This window comes from Rissa tridactyla, chromosome 3 (assembly GCF_028500815.1).
Source record: "Rissa tridactyla isolate bRisTri1 chromosome 3, bRisTri1.patW.cur.20221130, whole genome shotgun sequence".
Taxonomy (NCBI): domain Eukaryota; kingdom Metazoa; phylum Chordata; class Aves; order Charadriiformes; family Laridae; genus Rissa; species Rissa tridactyla.
The window spans coordinates 94,811,367-94,828,555 of record NC_071468.1 but is presented as its reverse complement, the minus strand read 5'-3'; the positions used below and the strand labels follow the sequence as shown (position 1 = coordinate 94,828,555).

The 17,189-nt window shown below is 38.5% G+C and overlaps 1 protein-coding gene across 10 annotated transcripts in view; it reads left to right on the top strand.

Annotated features, from left to right (window-relative positions):
- COL19A1 (collagen type XIX alpha 1 chain) overlaps positions 1-17,189 on the top strand; it is a 214,129-nt gene that overhangs the window by 44,407 nt on the left and 152,533 nt on the right. For all 10 annotated transcript variants that reach the window (XM_054195884.1, XM_054195882.1, XM_054195883.1 and 7 more), the window contains exon 10: positions 4,245-4,298. In XM_054195884.1, the coding sequence (XP_054051859.1) occupies positions 4,245-4,298 (54 nt within the window). The remainder of the gene's footprint in view (positions 1-4,244; positions 4,299-17,189) is intronic.

Genomic DNA, 17,189 nt, shown 5'->3' with positions numbered 1-17,189 from the left:
ATCCCACTCCATATCACAATGTCAGTATGTTTCAAATAAATTTGCAATTTAAGACACAAAAATAATGGTTTTAAAATACTTTCTTAAAAGAAAGGGTTTTTTGGCTTATATGAGAAAGGACTGTAATTCGTTAACTTAGATAATTACTGCTTTGTCATTCTCTCTATCATCACATTTGGTTTTAGGCTGTCTTTGCTGTATGTGATTCTTCAGTAGTAGTGGTAGAGCAATCAAGGGTACTGTGTTTTGTGTTTGCTACTAGCATATCATTTGTACTTCTATAACAAGCGCATTGAATAAAGGCTGAATGGAGCAAAGAGGTAAAGAGCAAGTGCTTCTGAAATTCTCTGAATCATTAATGTAAAACAATGATCACAAGTTTCATACTGCAGGTAGTCTCCAATGTGACAAATTGTTTCCGTTTCGGATAGAAGGCTCATTGGTATCATTCAAAAGAAGCACGTTTGCTGTCTGCAATCTCTTTTTAAGAATTTAGTTTGCCTTGGCTTTATGGAAAGTTGACAGAAGCTTTTGGTTTGTTTTCATTTCAGCCTGCTGAATTTCCACCTTGTCTTATGACTTCACCAAAATAAACATTGTCAAAAATATAGTAGCCATCCTATTGTTTGCAAGAGATCACCTTTTGAAAAATGTGTTACAGCTTACGTATTTTATTCAATAAGTATCTTGCGCTCACTTGAAAAGGATTTTCACTGGTACCCTTAATAGCAAATCCTAACAGTAGACTTAAAGCTCACGGTACTAGCTTTGAATGCTGTTGCACTGAGTGTACCTCATAACCTATAAATGCCAGCACTGTGCCGCGGGTGTTCACCAGCTTATGAAATTGTTCTTCTGGCAGCAGATATTTCTGTTGGCTTCGGTGGTTCTAAGCAAATGTGATTCTTTAGACTCGTTCTTACTAATTTAGTTACATAAGCTTAAAAAGCTCAATTGCCACGTGTGTTAGGAGTTAGAATACTCTTGTTAAGGCATAAAAGAGATGAGGTGGATGTAGGCCTAATAGTCAGGAACCCTTTTTTTTTTCCGTCTCATTTTATATTTCTGGCATCTACTATGTAAGAAAGAGAAGACAAAGCTTGTTCACTTTCGTAAAGGACTTTGAGTTCTGCAGAAGCAAAGGAAAATGCTGTTATGCAAAAAAAAAAAAAAGGGGGGGGCAAAACCCCTTTTAAAAATGCATTTTCCCATTGTTTTTTCCTTTTTATTCTGTCATGCTGCCTGTCTGAATACTATTATAAGTTATACAACATACAGTATCTGATCTTTAAACTTATTGGAAAAAAAAAGCATGAAAAACCAGAATCTTTCAGACTGTATTTATTAAAATCATAAATACAAGTCATAATCTAATTTGCAGTAGACTTGTCTTCAAGGTGGGGAGTGAGTCTGTGGTTAGTGGGACTAGAAGTGTAAACATACCTTGGTTAACTGGCTAGTATGTCATATATGCCAAAGGCTTCCTGGCACGTAGCAGGCTGTGTAATTTTAGACTATACAGTCTATAAAGATACACTGCTGAATGTAACAAAGTGGTTCTGGTCTATTAAAATACTGGCAAGTGGCAGAAGGGAACAGAGCGTGCAGAGAATAAGGAGTCACTCTGTGGGTGATTAGATAAGGTAACCGGGGACCGGTCCTGCTTCTTTATCTCTCATAGCGCCAGTGGGTTCAGGCTGTTTGCACACACAGGATTTCGGTCTACTTTTGAGATAGAGCTAACAGAACCATTCCAGGATTTGAATAAAAAGGACGTAGGAGGTGGCACACATGCTCCTCTAGAGCATTGCTGCTTCTGAGCAGTGGTTTGAACTTATGGCTGGAATGGTGCTCTGCACCTGGGAGTCGCTCATTTTGGTTGATATGCTTAGCTCACGTGTTATAAACAAAGGGGTTTTGAGTCAGGCACATGCAGATATTTTATGATGATTTCTGTGAATAGTTGTTAAGAAATTAAAATGGGGGGGTGAGAAGCAGCAACAATAGTATTAGGGTATGACAGCTTACTTCAAAATTATGGTGACAGTCATTAGGACACATCATTCCGCTTTTAGAAAAAGGTAATGAAACCTGACCTGCAGCACTTCAGTTTTAGGGATTTTTCTGGTGTTTGATTTTTTTTTTTTCTTCTTTTTATCTTGAGGCTAGAGACAAAAATATTGAATTCTCAGGACTTAACTGAGACTGTCATCTGGGGCCTTGGATGTGATCCGTAGGCTCCCTGGGTAGAGCATATGGAGAGTTAAGCACCTCAGAGTACAGTGCACTGAGTCAGTAGCTGCTGCGCACCAGCCCAGAGGGAATGCTGAGGAAAAACATAGATTATAAATCCTTCCTTTAGCAGGGATTAAATGTTTGATAATGACTGTTCTGGGATACAGCAGATACTGTTGTTATATACTACTTCTTGCCAACCTTACTGCTCCTTTCTTAACTTCAGAAAGGTTAACGACTTCATTTCAGAACAGAAATATTAAGTTTATGCTAAAAAAATAAAGGTGCTACAGTATTATGTCTTTGAAGCTCTTTCAGATTCTTGGTTTTGGTGGGAGTTTTTGGTTTGGTGCTTTTTTAAAGAAAAACAAACTTTACAGTAATGTTTGTATTCTGAAACTGATGTTACTGTACCATAACTACATTAATTAAAATAACTTTAAACCTGATGGAGGGACTTCGGTTGTAATTTAAGAAATGGTTATGCATTTTACATGGGGATGGTCTCACATAAAATGCAGGAACAGTCAGCTGGATAGGAACCTGGTCTCCTTGCTCTCGGGAAAGAGACCAGGCTGCTGGGATGCAGTTCACTTGCGCAGTTCCTAATGTTCCTCTTGTGAAATTTGGAACAACTTTAGATCTTATGACCCACCAGTGTGCTGACAGGCATCAGCGGTCCAGGCAAGCTGGGGTGCAGGCTGGGAGCACTCGCAGGCTGCGGAGGGCACAGAACACGTGCATTCTGCGGCCCAGACAAAGCCTTTCTGCTGCTCTGTTAAGCATCTCCTGTCCTATATGTAACAGAAGAAAATGAAGTCACTGCAGCACTGTGTCTGTATCCCATTTGGGAAGATCACAGGAAACTGATATTTTTTACTGCAGAATGAGTTAATTGACTAAATTGATGAACTTTGCCTAATACTGAGAAGTTTCTGCATACGCTGTATGTCAGAATTATGAGTTTCCAGGATCCTGCTATTTAAAAAGTTATTCACTTTGTAAGTTTAGAGGTCTTGGGCACTAATTCCTCAGCAGCGGCTTTTGGGTTTGCAGTTTTAGATTTGGGCCCCAAATCTAGGTTTACAACCCATTTTAGGAACCAATTATTTGTGTAGATGTGGCTCTTCTGTTTCTTCATGCTACCCTTTCCCTGGAAAAACAATTTAATAGTTAATTCTTTTCAAACCGGTGACATTTTCTTCATAGGGAATTGGATTACTGCACAGAAGGCTATGGCATTTTCTGTTTGCTGGAGAATGTTCTCTTCTTGCTACAAGTAGACAAATCTAATGTTTTGGGGTTTTTTTTAATAAAGTCTGTAATATGGTTTCAGTGCTTTCATTATATTCCTCCAGCATCCACCTGATTTTTATTTTAAACTTTGTAACCCTTATACTTGACACTATTAAGCAGAATTTCTGTGTTTGATGTTTTCTTCAATTATTTTTAAGACTAACGCTGCTGGGATCTTCCATACCTCTCCTGATCAGTCATTTGTATCTTAAAACTAAAATTTTCTTATAGATTGTTTATGGTTTAGGGTTTGATTTCTCTGAGGGGGTAACAGGGAAAGAGAGAGGAACTGATTTTAAATAGTGTCTTTCAAAATTATTGTGGGCAGATGACTCTTAGACCAAAGAAACCCATATTACGTGTTGAGTTTTCTCAGCATGGAACATGCTCAACCCAGTGAAAATGGACACACTTGGCTTCACACTGCTGTCACAGTTAATTCCCTTGAAATCAGAAGACCTGCTTTTTATGGAAATGTGCGTTTGCAAATGTTTGTCAGATGAAGGCCTTAACTGATGTTATAGGTGTTTTAAAATGTATTTGTTTTGTCTGATTTTAGTGTTACATGTAAGGCATCCTCCATCCACAGTGGTTACATTACTAAGCATGACAAAAACAGGGTAGAGATGCTTTTCTATTGAATCAGATATGACCTGTGTAGTTGTTAACCTCAGAAGTCTTTAGAACTCCTAACTGAATGCTTTATTTTGTAGGGTGAAATGGGTGCAAAAGGACAGGATGGTGTTCCTGGTATTCCTGGAGAAAAGGTACGTTTGTGTATATTGATATGTAATTTGACTTACAGGAAGTGTTGATCATGTCAGTGGTTTATCTGTAGTTATGTACAGAAATGGGAGGCCAGAGCACTTCTGTTAAAATATGAGATTATTTTACCTGCACTGCCATGTTTTTGTAGCACATTGAAAAAGCTACTCAGACCAATAGTGTTCTCTGCAGGTGAACTTGTTTGGTTGTTTTTTGTTTTTTTTTTCTAGAAGGGGAGGGCTATACAGAAGCAAAGGAAGCCACTCGTTCCACTGTGCAGTTTGTGGTCTGCAAGCCTTGAAAAGAGTTCTTACGGTCTCAACAGGGCATGTAGTAGAGGTTTGAGATAAACACCATTGACCTATAAGTGAAGACTTAGGAACAAGCCATGGCTAAGAAGGCGTGTCAGTCTCCTGTGTATTCAAGAGGATAAATTTCGCTTGATTTCACAATGTTAGTCTGTGAATTAAGGCAGTTGTATGGGTTTGAGTTCAGAGCTGGTTAGCTGTATTAGAGGAAGTCCACCAGTCTATAATCCAACATCTTCAGTATGGAAGACAGCCCTTGTAACATTGAGAAAACAGCATGTTGGCGGAGTTTCTAATCATTTGTCCTCTTGTGATTTTTATTTTACTGTTCCATAGTAACAGTTGAAAGAAATAGTGGATTTTCTGTGTATACATGGAAGTTGGTTAATATATGACTGAATGAAGCTCTCCAGATACATGCGTTAGTGCACTTCATTGGTTTTTTTTTATTTTTTTTTTTTATTTCAGGGCATCTTTAGCATCATTATTTCAGTCCTCAACCCTCAATTCTGTCAATTTAGTCAGGATATCAATTTCGTAGGGTACTTCAAGTTCCTATTCTTTCAGTCCCATAAACAAGCGTGCCTTTTAAAAGCAGCTGTTGCAGCCAGAGGCTCAGAATTCCAATATTGCACTTTCTTGGTTGACATGCTGCTTTCACATGTATGCAAAATTTTAGTAATGGCAGAGGGTTTAGTTTATTTTTTAATTATCCAGATTTCTAAGTACTGAAAGTAGAGTTTCACTTTAACTGTCAGGTTTAAAATCTGTAGTTAACAGGTTATAGAATTATGAAATTATCTTTTATTTTTACTTAATGTTTCTGTCTCAAATTGTGTTATGTTAAAAATGGAAGGTAGATATGTAATATTACCAAGGACATGAGTTAAAATAAGAATATTAGCTGCTGATGCTGAGTTATATGTGGTAGAAAAATGGAGAGCAGGCTGCAAAGACGTTCAAAGGACTTTGCAACGTTGAGGGACCGAATCATAGTGACATGTAAAACTAAGAGAACAAAGTGATGCAGATGAAGTGGAAAAACAAAGCAAACATTATGTATTTCATGGGCTCCGGACTAGCTGTTACTGTTCAGGTAAGCAGTCTTGGAATTACAGATCAGTGAAAACATATGTCACTGTTAAGTACAAGTCAAATTAACAAACATAACTTAGAAATTATTAGGAAGAGAACAGGGAACAAAGCAAAAGCATTTTAATGTCACTGTTATTAATGAAACCATTTTGTGCTGCATCTTGAATGATGTATATGGATCTGGTTCCCACATCTCAAAGTGGATCTAATATTACTGGAAAAAGTTCGGAGGAAGTGTGAAGAGTGATCAAGAACATTGGGCATCTTTCAATTACGGTGTGACAATGTGGACTTCAGTTTGAAAAAGGGACAACTGAGATGAAATGTGTCCTATTCTGTGCTCTATACAATCATGAGTGGAACAGAAAAGATTAATGGGGATTTATTTATTTATTTTACTCTCCTTTTCAGTGTGCAAACTAGAGCATCAAACCTATCTGATAGCAATTCCAAAAAGGCTAGAAAGGGCTCATTCTTCCAATTACTTGATTACAGTTTGAACACTCTGCCACAGGATTTAAACAGTCTGAAAATTTTTTAGAAAGTTGATGGAATAAAAATCCATGGAGTGTGTCAGACGCATACTGCTGCTTGTCTGAAAGTTCTTCAGCTCCAAGATGCTGAAATCTGTGAAACCCACTGGAGAAGCCTTTATTGTTGTCCTGTTGTTATCTTTTCCATAGACATCTGTTGTTGCCACAATTGTAGGCAACAATACTTGACTAGAGAAACCTTTGATTTGATCCAACTAGACAGTTTTTACTTTACTGTGCTCCCAGATGTGAATTAATGGAAAGAGTTACTGTAAAACATTGTAGGTTGAATGTGATTGATCTAGAATGAAGCTGTGTTTTCCCTTGGCTCTTTCTGCGGTTCCTTCTCTGATGTTATCTATCTCTAAAATTACCAGGCTACATTGCTTTTCCAGTACAAGTTATTACTACAGTTTCCATGGTTAATACTGTTTGGGTTTTTTTCGCTTAGCGCCTTGCAGATTCGCTGTCAGGCCAAATCCCAAAGCTCCTGTTAGTTTACGTAAGGCTCAACAGTCAAATCACATTTAATATAAAGACACTGTACTTTTCCTAAACATTAGAACTCTTTTAATTCAGGCTACATAAAAGCCATACCATTGTTACAAATTAAAAATAAACTACCATGGAATCTGAAATGGGCAAAACCAAAAACTGTTGGGGTGGGGGGGAAGGCAAACAAAACATTTTGTGTGTGCATAGCTGAGGGAACTGAGATCCAGCCACCCAGCTTCTGCTAGCTGGAGTTGTCACATCTATGCAGAGTAGTACGGTGCTGTGTGGAATTATCAGCTCCTTTCTGGAGGTAGAATCACTTTCTTTTCCTGGTGTTGTGAGGGTGTTAACATGTTCTGTCTCTCAGCTGATGCATTAAGAGCTATGTGAATTTATGTGTGTCTGTTATTTTTGTGCTCCTTTTTCTGTGATACTTGGGATACTAAAAATGTACATAGATTCAAAGACAACTGAATGAAGTAAAGGAATAAAAATACTCTAAGCACTGTTATATATGAAGGCATCTCCTACGTTACAGGAAGTTGAGGTGTCAACTGGGCAATGCTGGGGTGGCTTTCTCAGGAGTTACTGCTGTTTGTTTATCCTCTTAAACCCTTCAATATGCATTATCTTTTGTTGGAAATGTTACATTTATTCGACTGGTGTGGCTATTTTTGTTTTCCCACACTGTATTTTTCTAGGCTTTGTGCAGATGAGCCTCCTGAGTCACTGATTAGAAATAGAAAAAAGAAATGAATCAATTATTTTTATGTAAATGCAGTTTGAGGCTTCAGAGAGCAGAAGGGGCTCTTTCTGATACACCCCAAAACTATCCGCTGCAATACTCCAGTGTTTATACTTGCTTCCCTGGGCAAAGGTTCAGAGAAAAACTACGTGGCAGATCTTGCTCATGTTGCTATGAGTAAGCAACAATATCAATTCATTTGACCTATTTTAGAAGTTTAGCTTAGAATGAGATAAATTTGTCTCTTGAAAGGCCTGTAGAATTGATTAGTTCAAATGTATCTGACATAGTAGTGAGAAACTAAAGTTAGAATAATCCTGTCCAATACGCTTTATTACTTGAGAAAATCTGACCAGCAGAATCTCCCTGGAATGTGCTCCATGGTCATATACTTAATTTTCAAGATCTGTGTAAATGAGATGTTTGTAAGGCTTCATTTATGGCCTTCATTTTCAGGGATCTAAAGTGTGAAAATAGATTGTGTACCTCACATATCTTCAGTCTGTCTTCAAATATGACATTTGGCCTTATGTCATTTTTAAGACATATTATAGCTGACAACATAATTTCCCAATCGCTAAATGCTGCAGTGGTTTTGCAAGAGTCACGCTGGCTAATTGGTGCAGATATAAGGGGCGTAGACTTCTAGGAGGCTCTTGCTATTTGAGAGGTTGGATCTGCTAATACGGAGAACAAAGTTTAAGTCTTGATGACTCTAGGATGACATAAGAATAGCCTTGACACCCAAAGGAAAACACATGAGTGTTCAGGCTGTGGTTCTGCAGCTTTACTGATTTTTCTACTGCAGTTCTTGCAAGCTGCCAAAGTAAAAAATGAGGTTCCCTCTGACTAGCAACAGACCATAATGTGCGTGTTGTCTCATCTGCCTTCAGGACAAAAGCAGTCAGTGTGACAGTGCTGATGACCAACCTAGAGAGTCAAGAATCAAATGCAGTTCCTGTGGAGCCCTACCTCAGCCCCCCAAAGTCACACCACAGTAGATCGTGGACACCATCGCATATATACCACTCTATTTGATGTCTAACTACCTAGTTCCTTCATCCTTATCCTTTTTCAGGGAACTGTCTTAAGAGATATTTTTTTAAACAGTAGATCCTACTTAGGGCAACAGAGGAAATTCTCGGGAGTATCAGAGGAGAGAGTTCTGTGGTCTTAGTTTATAGTTCTAAAAAATAAGAGGGTAGTAGTCCTCCCTTGGAAGGAAACTTGCTTCATTTGCAGACTGCCAGAAGATCTGGAATACGTTGCCATGGTTCCCTTCCTGCAATCAGGACTGATTTGTAGCTTAGCTTTCCGGGTACACTTCTTCAAGGTATCTGTCAAATCATGATACAAGAAGAACTGGAATGTTATGGTAAATAAGAATCAGTATGCGTGCAAGACCTTATGCCTTGGCCTTCTGGAGATGTTCAACAAAGTTTGTGAGGATAGAAGAAACACATGTCAAGGGAAGCACTGTGTTAGCCTACTTTTTTGTGATTAGCAAGTGAAGTTTTCTCTGGATACACTTCTGCAGTCATTTAGTATAATTGGATTGCAGCCAGAGTGCTGGCTATATGGCCTGAGAAATTAAATCTGTCCCTGAAGCAGAGGTTTGAGGTGACTGGAGTGCTCTAAGGTGTAGGATGACAGTCACCTGTCTGCTGCAAATCAGGCCTCACAAGCTAAGCAACACTGATCTAGCAGTTAAACTAACCTCATTATGATGACAAGAACTGATTGCCAGTAAGAATGATCTTCATCACACCACTGGTGTCGTCCGAGCAAGGTTGATACACTGTTGGAAAGTATTCCTATTAAAAAAGTTTATTTTCCTAGTGTTCCTGTCATACGGAAATGGTGAGAAGACTGTCCTGTTGGTGAGACCCACAGGCTTCTCCTTTACTGAAGTCATAGTGGTTTACTCTGTACAGGTTGCATGTGTGAAGGTCCTTTCCATAGCACCTACTGGGGGACTGACACAGATAAGGATGGTCAAGTTCCCTGCTATCCGTTTTGTATTGGGAGAGAACAGGGTTAGTCTCTCCACTCTTCCAGACGATGAACCAATTAGACTTTGCATGAAGCGTATAGTGTGTTGGGTCCTCCTTTTGTAGTATTACTTCTAGGCCTTCCAAATAAGGTATTCCAGCCTTAAAAATGTGTTCTTATACCTTCTATGAGGAGAAGGAAAAAAATTAAAAAATAAAAAGGCCACCAGATCTTTTTGTTCTCATTTATGGGGAGTTCATTCTGTCCCTTTCCTGAGCTTTTTGTAAACTCAAGCAAGCTGGGTTTGATTTGCCTCTGTATAGTTGAGATTTTTCTGTTTCCTGCACTACTTGTGTCATTCAGCTGAATACCTCAAGTCCTTTCCTTCTCTTTGCTTCTGGGTCTATAATGCCATGATAATGAACCTCCAAATTAAAAGTTTATTTATGTCCCAGATGCTAGGTGATGTAGTCCTGTATGGTTTTGGTTGGTTTTTTTTTTGGTTGGTCTGTGATTTTGTGGCAGTCAAGAAGAACCTCTTAACTGTTTGGCATACCACGTTTTAGGGGATGGACGATCTCCGTGTACTTGAAAAGTTTAGTGGGAGAGTTCCTGGTTCTGAGAGATAGGTTGCCGTCATGGCGTGTACTTTGATATAAGGTACTCAGCCTCTTGGGGAGTTACGGCTTATGTGTTTTATGGGTCCTGCTAGCCAAAAAGCTCTTAAGCTTCTGAGAATGTGCTGATGGCAGCAAGGCTCAAAGGACTCAAGCTGCTGAAGGTGAGTAATTGGCTCTGTTATTGGCCATCCCATCCATATTTGTCTATCTTTTTCTATTATGAAAATACTTTTTCTTCTTTCTCTGTTACTACATTCTGAAAAATAAAATTGATGTAACCAGAAATGTAATTCAGAAAAGTCAGAAGACTTACCAAACTGTTTGTTTCAGTTCCCCTTTATCCAAACCTTCATGGCAGTTGCTTGCTTATGGTTGATGGTATATGATTCATAGTGATGGAGATGATGCATTTATGTTTCTTAAATTACATTTTGTGTAATACTTGTGACACCATTCACTTCTAATACTTGACTTTCAAATGGCTTAGCTTTACTGTTGTAGTTTTTTGCACTAATTTTTTGCAATCTAGATTACAAACAGCCATCCTAAAATATTAAATACATTGAGTAAGCTTTTAAATATAGCTGATTTTGCACAGTAAGCCTGAAGAAGCAGTGAAACGTTCAATATGCTGTGCATTTGCTACTGTACTGTATGGGTGCTCCCGCAGTGTATTAATAAAATAAACAGTTTAGACAGACTGAAAGGAGAAAGAAATGCTTATGTGAATAAAAACAATGTTTATCACTACACAACTTTGATTTATATTCAAAGTCAGACGCGAGAAAAAAAATGAGTGTACATTTCAAGAGCTCTACCAAGCGTATGAGTGCTATTTGTACTTCAAGAGTTATGAAAATGAGATTGGGTTTACTTGAAACTGCGCAGTAGGACTGTTCCTTCTTTTGTTCACTTGGACATATTTGTGACAATGGCCTAACAAAGTGTCATGAAGTCATGTATTTTTTGAACTAGAAGATAATAAGATTAGAATATGTAATGCTGTTTGTGGTGGTTGTGTTCTCATTTAACTGTATGAGATGATTATCTGTAACCAGTTTTCTCAAGTCTGTTATCAGGGTGTTTTCTTCAGTTTTAGCTGACTCTGAAACCTAACACTGATGATTTTATTCTTGTTAAATTCGTTTACCCTTTTGTAATAGGATTCTCTTTATATTTGGTACAGGTAAGGAAATAATTAGTAAAAGGGTCCCCAAAATGTGATCTAGATACCATTTGTGGTATGCGCGCTGCATCAAAACGGCATGTTAACACTTCCCGAAGAGCCTGCTTTGCACTGCCTGGTGGGAAGAGCTCTCCTTTCCCTTAGTGATACCTGAGAAAATGAGTTTGAGAACTGCTGCATTATAAGATTATTCTTTTAAGAAGTTGAATTCAGAAGCTCAATATAAAAAATGGCTTAGAAATGTCCAGTGCTTTGTTTTCCAACATGACTTAAATATATATACATAATTTAAAATTTTGGAAAAAAATTATAAATGATGTGCTAGTATAGCATGTGACTTCAAATTACTTTCAGAGATGCTTTTAATACTGATCTCCATACTGAGTTACTCCAGGGGCAAGTCTTCAGGGCCAGCTATGTCATAAAATCCACAACCAGAAACTTGTTAAATGTACATCCAAATCAGATCGTGTCATTATAAAGATCCTTGTGACCATTGACCTGCTTTCCCCATTGCTTCAGCTGGACCATGGAAATGCTGCTTAGAATGTTCCAAGGCATATTTGACTTTGTTAAAGAGCCATGGATATATGGCCTATTATGCCAGTTGAGCATATGCTCCTGGAGCATCAATCACTAGTGCAAATATACAAATCTGAGGAGACATCGGTGTTGAGCTTACAGTAATGCAGTCTTTTCCTTGCAGCTGTCTCGAAAGATCTCTGGACACAGTGCCTTCCACATTTCATGTGCTGTACAGATCCTTGAAAGGGGTCAAGATATTTCCGAAGTAGCTCATCAGCATCTCTGAGAAAGCTTCCAAAAATGCATGTGGAGCACTGGATAGGTACTGCTTAAAGCCATCTTACTCAGTTTGTCTGTCTTTTGTTCAGTGCCATCCAATTTCTGAGCTCCTGTCATTGCTAGTCAGTTATATTTCAATATTTTTAGATCAGGTATGGACTTAAGTTGTGCCAGTTATGCCGCTTTGGAAAAATCTTTGTACTGCTTTAGTCTGGAGTCTCCAAAAGAGATAAAAAGAGTATGATCACTAACATAGGAAAAAGTATATGACATCAGAAAGCTTTTCAAAATAGGAGAATTGTGACATATTTAATAGGAAATCAGGTGTAAATTTAAAAAAAAATGGTTTTATGGGTAAACAAGTAAATAGATTAGCCTCAAAAAAGACAAACAATGGTTTTCCAATTGGAAATTTTATTACCACTATGTTTAAAGCTTTGAGTTTGAGAATTGCTGGCCATTAGAAATCAGGCAGTTTGACGTCATTTATTACAGCAACAAATTTGACATGAGTTTTGTGTTCTCTTTGTGTTTTCAGTGATATTTTTGTGAGTAATTAACACGTATCTGACTTTAAGAGATGGATGAATACGAAAACAGTAACTCTCTTTTTATGGTCCATAAATATGCTTTCTAAAAATTTTACTGGGCAAATATACTTTAGACCATTACGTTTTACAAAACTTGCTTCAGTGCTTCAGCATGTATAGTTCTTGCTTGCTCTCACTCCCTCCTTAGCGTTACAACGAAGTGTTTTGAAAGCCTTTGATCATAAATTTGTTTCCAGAGAGCTGTCTGCTGGGCTGGCTTATTTTTGCCTTATTAGGTAATTTTTGCAGTTCACAGCTCCAGGAACTGTTGAGCTCCCTGGTTTTTCAATTCCTAAAGCTAAATGACAGCAGTTCAGTTTGGTTCTCCATAGAAAGCTCCGTGGAATCAAATTACCTTGCGTGCGGTGACACTGCCTGGATGTTATTTCCATTCTGGGGGGAATGGTGTTAGTGTCCGCTGTAGATTGTGTACTCTTGGTGAGCAGAGCCTTCATTTTTAGTTAAAGAATCATTGCTTTTTGAGGGGAAAAAAAAATTATGCTTCAGTCTGTCAGCTAACCCATTTGAGGAAAGTTGTGGCATTGTCTTCTGTCCTCTTGTGGTTTCCCTCAAAATCAAATTAGTACTTCTCAGTAGAACAAAAGTGCAAATGTGTTTTGGGAGCCAGACACTAATGCTTGTATTGCTCAGCATCAAAGCCATGGGCTCCTTCAGGCGGGTGACACTGGTGAGATAAGAGCGGGGGTGGACGCCGGGTCTACCCTCTGGTATTTGCAATGAAAACTGTAATAACCAGCAGAACGCGGCCGGTGATGGGGGCCCAGCGTGCAGTGGCCGCTATTGTGCTGTGAGGTGTGGCCAGAGAAACCAGAGGTCACCGGCCATTTCACAGGGGTCTGGGCTGCTGGGAGCAAAACTGAGGGTGGCACGCTGCCATGCAGGACAGGCTTTTGTTAGCGTCTTATGTAACGTGGAAGTAAAAAATAATGCGGCTGTTAAATAATGCAGTCATTAAATGCAGCTCTTTGTTCCCTAATCAGAGATTCATGAATACTCCAGCTGTGAGCCTGCCTGGCTCTGGGATTCTTAACTATGTTTGAAAAGCCTCAGTCAGGACCTTACGGACTTTGAAAGGGCGGGGGGATTGAGGATTTTTCTTCAATTGTTCTTGAATTATATTTATTGGGTTCTTTCTGTGGGGTTTCTGTGGCATATAGATTTTTATTTTTTTTCTCTTTCAGTTGCGAGGGCTAGAGACTGTAGGTTTTGAAACTAATATTCTAGTATTTACACATCTCATCAGAAAGTATAGCTTTAAGGAAAATTACCCGTTATGGCAAGACTTGGTGTTGTAAAGGTTGGCAGCAGTGTCTTGCAGGAGATGGACTAATCGGAGAGGAAGGAACTTTCTCACTGTACTGCAGCATTGTACAGCTTGTCTGACACGTTTTGCTTAGGTTGGTTTGTTTTCTTTTGAGGAATTAGAGATTGAACTTCACCAAATACTAGATTTCTGACCTGATGAATCATTGATCTATATTAGGATAATTTAAAAATCAATAACTTAACGTTACTGCAATTTAATTTGTATATAGCAGTGTTTTCTTCTACAGTATTTTCTCCATGGCTAACAACTTCTATTACAAGTAGTGCATGAAATTTAGGAAAAAAAATTGTTAGACTAATGTGTAGTACAAATTGTACAGAGGTTAAAGATAATACTGTTGGCTGCCATGACTTGTGACCTATTAACTATTAATACTTCTCTGCCCTTTTTTGATGGGTGAATTGTATTAGTCACATAATTGTTTAAATAAATCCAGCTAAGATGTGAATTTTTAATGTCAATGAATATAATTTTCCCCCAAAAAAACTTAGAAATTGTAATGTAAGTTTTGTATTCTAAATTCTGTGTAAATTGCTTTTTTTTTCATGTGTAGATACCAAGTTGTTGGACAAAAAAAACCCCTGCTTTTTATTCGCATAGTTAAATCATTCGTAGGTATTGAAAAACAGGATGTTGTGGTGGTGTTTTTTTAATTCTCACTGCTATCCAGTATTTATCAACACCTAATATTCATACTGCATGTTTCAAGTCTGAATCGATTAAATCAACGTGACACGCTGAGGCCGGGCCAAGTCTTGTCTAATCAGCAGTCAGCACTGTTGCTCTGGCATGAGGCTCCCAAAAATAGAAACACAAGAAGTCAAACAAGTAAGTGGAAGGGCACTAAAAGAAAAAGTGCTGCTAATTCCACTGTTGACTTTCTGTCTAATGGATTCTTGTTCCCAGGCCACACTAAGTAAAGCAACTGGCGTGGGGTGTGTTTCTGCAGATGGCTCAGCAGTGACACACGCGGCCCAGCTGGTTGACAGGTGTTTGATTTGTATTTAACAAGTACCTCACACAAGCCAGACTTATTTTTTTTTAAACAGATACTGAGAAGCTAGTCAGCTGATACTTTTTCTTCAGAATTAACACCCCTTTCACTGTGCTGCCTTTTTGTTGTGAATGGCAGTTCTGCTGATTTTCCCTTACAAATGAAAATAGCATCATTTTAGTTCATAATAAGACAGATACTAAATAGGAGAAATTAATTTATAGTTAACTTTAATAGTTGTAACCTGTTACCTTTACATGTGGATGATGCACAGCAGTTTGTTTATAGCTATTGACAATAAGATCTCAATAAATGCTCATTTATCTCTCCACTTCTTAGAATGAAAATTCCCTTAAAGAGTATGCATGGAAGGAGAATGACAGACTTCTGGGGTATAGCTGTCACACTCTGTGTTCATGTGTCTTCCCATAATATGAGAAGGTCTTGGGACTTTCTTGTGTGGCACAAGCCTGGAGTAGAAGAAATTCCCTGCTAGGAGGAGCCTACAATATTGATAGAGATGCACCCAAGGCTGGGAGGGAAGAGCGAAGATGGGAAACTACTTAAACTACTTAACAGATGAGAACAGTGTACAATGCTATTCCTTATTGATTTTGTTGTAAGCCACATAATAGCTTGCTGAATAATTGGAGAGAGGTTGTCTCAATAGTGGCCTGCTTATTTAATTACACTTTGGGGGCTTTGTTTTGTTTTAAGAACTGTGAGTGGAAGAAATGATGATCTTTGTGGCATTTGTTAGTCAGTGCTGTGATAGCAACTCTGCTGGCAAAACCAGCAGTGGAAATAGTAGAGTATCAGGATGCTCTTACAAATCATCTTTGATTAATGTAAACTCTCAGAGCCAGAACTAGCCAGTAGGATGTGTAATATAACAGTGACTACAGCCAGTTTTGTCTTCCCACTCTCCCCCGCCCCATTTCTTCATACTTTCATCTGAGCATTTTTCTTTTCTGCTATCAAATCCGTGAGGTGGACGAAGGTGAGACTTCAGGAACTGTAAACAAAAATGCATGGCTCTTTGCAGTGACAGGGTTATAATGCCAGTTGTGAAACAGCCAGAAATACCACCCTGTAGAATATAGTGTACTGGCAGTACTTCTGCTGAACCTCGGAAGCATGAGAAAGGAATGCAGCTGGAGAAATGGCTGTCACAGTAGTGTTGATTCTCTAAATAAATATTGGGGTTTAGTGAGAGGATGATTAAAAACTCATGCAGAGAGCCTGTGCCCCTCGGATAGTGGACTACTTTCTGTCAGGCATCCCAATGTGGGGTATGGAGTAGGCTAACAAGCCTCAAAGAGGCTAAGAAAAGGGCCTGAAAGGAAAAGTCACAGTCCTACTAGGCTGAGATGTCACTGCTCCCTACAAAGCTGCTGAGAATTGGTAGTAATGGGGGACACCTGGAGACTTACCCTCAGGGAGCAGTTCCTATGGCTCCTGTGCTGACAGTAGATCCACTGATCCCAGATTCACAGATGGGGAACTGTCTGGAGTCCTAGATGCATGGTTGGTATGTCCTCTTCATCCAAATACTAGCCCGTCCCCACACTACATCAAATGCCACAAGCATTTTTTTTTTTTAAGTGAGGAGATATATTTCTTGGGAAAGTCTTAAACTTCTGAGTGTAAATGGAGACATAGAAACTGTATCTTAAACTGCTCTATTTATCAATAGTTGATAGGAGGTTTGCAGCAACACAAGCCCACCAGTAATATGGTATTTCAGAAAAAGTACTCATCTGAGTTAGTTCCTAAATTGGAAATTCCAGTCTATATACAGTCAATTTATTTTTGATTCACCTTAAATCTTTAGTTTTGCTACTGTTTTTTTGCATTTTGTATCTATGTGGTAAGACATTAGACTTAATAGTGTTTAATAGTCTGTGGGAGAGATCTTTGTTAGTGTAAACTGACATTGGTACTAGCTGAGAATCTGCCTCCTGAATCTTCAGGTTATGGAAGTGGATAGCGATGATGACGATAATGATAATTCCTGCAGTAAAGTAAACTTCGGGCTCTCCAATTATTATGGTGAATATAATACTCATATTTTAATATTTTGAAAAGACCTCAGCAATTCATTAATACTGGATAATGTGTTTTAATTTATATTTAGCATTATTGCATTTCAAATATTATTTTAGCAAGGTCGTCTTCCTAAA